The following is a 3,570-nucleotide window of genomic DNA, read 5'->3' as shown; positions in this document are numbered from 1 at the left end:
CAATTCAGAAAATATCCCTTTTCTTTGTTTGTCTTCAAGGTCTTCTGCTGAGAACGAGTCCTTCTGGAAAATCAAACCTGGAGAATAAAACAGCCGGACAGCGACTTGTTAATTTTTTCTGTAAAATGTTATCTCTTTTGTCCGTCGTCTCTTCTCTGCTTCATGTCCATCCTCAATTCGACCCTCTCAGAATTCAAACTCAGTCTTTCCTCACTTCTCTCTGGACTCCCTCCCTGTCTGTCTCACCGGCTGTCTGTCTCTCTGCCTGTCTGTCTGTCTGTCTGTTTGCCTGTCTGTCTGATGAATTCACATAAACTTTATCAGTTCTGTCTCTTTCTATAAAGCAAGGACATCCAGTTGGAAATAACACACAGGCTCCTTTACTCCACTCAGTGTGGGCAGTGCAGTAGTATACTGCCCTCCAGAGGCTAACGGCAGTAACTACACTGACTCAGAGTTTATGACTGTCCAGCCAAATGTGTATTCAATTATTAATTATTGTATAATTATTATTATTAAATATGTATTCTCTGAGTCATTCAATGAATCATGAACACTTCTTTGACCTCTGCCCCGTAAACTGCAGATCCTGCACTCTCTTTGTATTAGCATAAACAGTCTGAGTGTCTTGTTCCTGACTGAATCTCATTAATTGCATTCTCTGTTCCCTCCGTCAGTCAGGATGTCTATCACTAAGATTCACGCTCGGGAGATTCTGGACTCCAGAGGAAACCCCACAGTGGAGGTGGACCTGTGGACAGCCAAGGGTGAGAACCTACAAGCTTCAGTTATTAGACTAAATAAGTTAAAGACTGGAAGCAGAGGGAAATTGCTAGCTTACCTCTAAAATCTACCTTCCATAACCAACTCTGTCTGTCTGTCTCTCAGGTCTGTTCAGGGCAGCCGTTCCCAGCGGTGCATCAACTGGAGTCCATGAAGCTCTGGAGCTTCGCGATGGAGACAAGAGCCGCTACCTGGGCAAAGGTAGGAGCAAGGCAGTGACAGAGTGAGGGTTCAACTCCCTGTAGCATTTTCCTTCATGTCCATCTGGATCTCACACGGCTTTACTTTCCCCTTCAGGTACAATAAAGGCAGTGGATCACGTGAACAAGGACATCGCCCCCAAGCTGATTGCAAAGGTATCAAACGATCAATATGTCGTTAAAAAAACAGTAAAGTCAAAGTGATTGTGATGATGATGTGACTATCACATTTTTACCCTTCAGGGGGTCATTGAGACTTTGATGATTCATAAACTGAAATAAAAACAGATATTTGAAAGCGTTATAGCACAGCGAGGATGATGATATAAACAAGTTTTTACTTCGGCAGTTCATTTTGAGTTTTTATTTCATGGTGTTGAGTGTTTGGAGGTTTAAGTTAACGTATTATTTTATAATATCTGCTGTTAGTTTGACAGCGTATGACCTGCTTTATACTGACTGTAGACTTCCTGTCTCTCCAGAACTTCAGTGTTGTCGAGCAGGAGAAGATCGACAAGTTCATGCTGGAGCTGGACGGCACTGAGAACAAATGTAAGGACCTGTCTGTCTTCCTGTCTGTCCTTCTGTCTGACCAGTCTGTCTCTTTTTAACCTGTCTGTCTCTCTCTACAGCTCAGTTTGGTGCTAACGCCATCCTGGGCGTGTCGCTGGCCGTCTGTAAGGCTGGAGCAGCAGAGAAGGGAGTTCCCCTCTACCGCCACATTGCCGACCTCGCCGGACACAAAGATGTCATACTTCCTGTTCCTGTGAGTGGGAGGGGCTTCTGGCGGGTCGGAGGGGCACAAAGTACTGACTTATACTTTTATATAGCATATGTGGCTAGTTACATGTCAAAATGAGTATTGAGTATTGAGTTAAAGTGATGCAAATGAATTAAATTTGCAGACTTTCTTCCTCCGGCTAAATGCTCCTATTATCATTTCTAATCATATTTTTTTTACTGATGATGGAGTTGTGATTATCAAATGCATATTTCTTTACCTGACAATCTGACATGATGCAGAAACAGCAGTAAAAATGCTCAGGAACAATAATTTATGCACAAATAAATTGTGTCGCCGTGGTTTGTTATTCTCGTCGGTATAAACAAACTCCTCCTCCTCCTCTGCAGGCCTTTAACGTCATTAACGGAGGCAGCCATGCTGGAAACAAACTGGCCATGCAGGAGTTCATGATTCTTCCAGTTGGAGCCGCCAACTTCCACGAGGCCATGAGGATCGGAGCTGAGGTGTACCACAACCTGAAGAATGTGATCAAGGCAAAGTACGGCAAAGACGCCACCAACGTAGGAGACGAGGGAGGCTTCGCCCCCAACATCCTGGAGAACAATGAAGGTGAGACATCCACCCATCTGTCTGTCTGATCTCAGTATTGTGCTACGTTAGGGGTTTGTTATATCATATAATTCATTAAAACAAATCTTACTTATTAATAATACTGCAACGTGTTCCCAACTTCTTGCAACAGTGAGTAAACTGACTATATTTTCTGTATATTTCATATTCTACTGATCATAACAACAACCATCAATAAACTGAACCATGAACACAAACAGTGAACTCAGTAACTGCAGTAAGTTTGTGGAAAACCAGAGATTTGGATGAATTATGAGCTGTGAATATTGATCAGAGATGAGTTTTCCTGATATTTCTATTTAATTATCTGTCTGTATTCTGTATTTTTTTTAATCAGTTTTAACAATCATACAGACTTAATAGTCTTATTTTTTAAAAGATTCCGTGTTTTCGTCTCATCAGTTCTTTGGTAGTTTTCTAACACAGGATGAGGCTGTTGATCAGACAGTGAAGGCTCTGTCAGTGTAGACTGTGATCATTCTCACTCACACAGCGATCAATAACACTTGTTCCCTCTTCACGCAGCTCTGGAGCTGCTGAAGTCGGCCATCGAGAAGGCCGGTTACCCCGACAAAATCATCATCGGAATGGACGTGGCGGCCTCTGAGTTCTTCCGCAGTGGCAAGTACGACCTGGACTTCAAGTCCCCTGACGACCCGTCCAGACACATCAGCGGAGAGAAGCTGGGAGACCTGTACCGCAGCTTTATCAAGAACTACCCTGGTAACACAGAACTCTTCCGCAGTGTGTGATTGGCTTTATAATCAATGTAAAACTCATTGACCTTCCTGTATCAGTTGGGTTATAGATACAATGGGAGTGAATGGACCTCCATAAACTTTAATGCAATTTAGAACTCATAATAATCAGTAATGTCATCATTATAAAAAGTTGTTTAGTATTATTTTTATTTATTATTTTATGTGTATTTAAAAAGTGTATACACACAGTACATAATACATGTAATGTACCAGATATAGCTAAAAGCTCATTTTCATCTGTAGTCCCGGGGCGGAGGTCAGTAGCGCGCAGGTTACATGGATAAAAGATCAGCAGTAAATGAAATACTGAACATTTTTAAATATTAGTAGAGTATTTATTTTAAACGCTGGCTAAGATATCAGCACAATGAACATCTCTGTGGAACCTTAATAACTTAAAAAAATAAGTTATCAATAAGACAAATTATAGCAGCAAACTATAAAACAATTC

General features: G+C 41.5%; 2 protein-coding genes across 2 annotated transcripts in view; one reads left to right on the top strand and one right to left on the bottom strand.

The window, feature by feature from the left end:
• LOC118341964 (receptor-type tyrosine-protein phosphatase beta-like) overlaps positions 1 to 244 on the bottom strand; it is a 31,201-nt gene extending 30,957 nt beyond the window's left edge. The window contains exon 1 of the mRNA XM_035680392.1: positions 1 to 244. The gene's annotated coding sequence lies outside the window, so the exon portion shown is untranslated.
• Positions 245 to 677: 433 nt separating this feature from the next.
• The window catches only part of LOC118339996 (beta-enolase), a gene marked incomplete at both ends in the record, with an annotated part of 3,368 nt that continues 475 nt past the window's right edge, over positions 678 to 3,570 (top strand). The window contains 7 exon segments of the mRNA XM_035677840.1: positions 678 to 767; positions 889 to 984; positions 1,081 to 1,139; positions 1,466 to 1,535; positions 1,616 to 1,749; positions 2,115 to 2,337; positions 2,884 to 3,081. Of these exon segments, the coding sequence (XP_035533733.1) occupies positions 683 to 767; positions 889 to 984; positions 1,081 to 1,139; positions 1,466 to 1,535; positions 1,616 to 1,749; positions 2,115 to 2,337; positions 2,884 to 3,081 (865 nt within the window).

Source organism: Morone saxatilis, unplaced genomic scaffold (genome assembly GCF_004916995.1).
Source record: "Morone saxatilis isolate NCDOM2014 unplaced genomic scaffold, NCSU_SB_2.0 Contig10, whole genome shotgun sequence".
In the NCBI taxonomy this organism is placed as follows: Eukaryota; Metazoa; Chordata; class Actinopteri; family Moronidae; genus Morone; species Morone saxatilis.
This window is presented reverse-complemented; position numbering and strand designations above follow the sequence as displayed.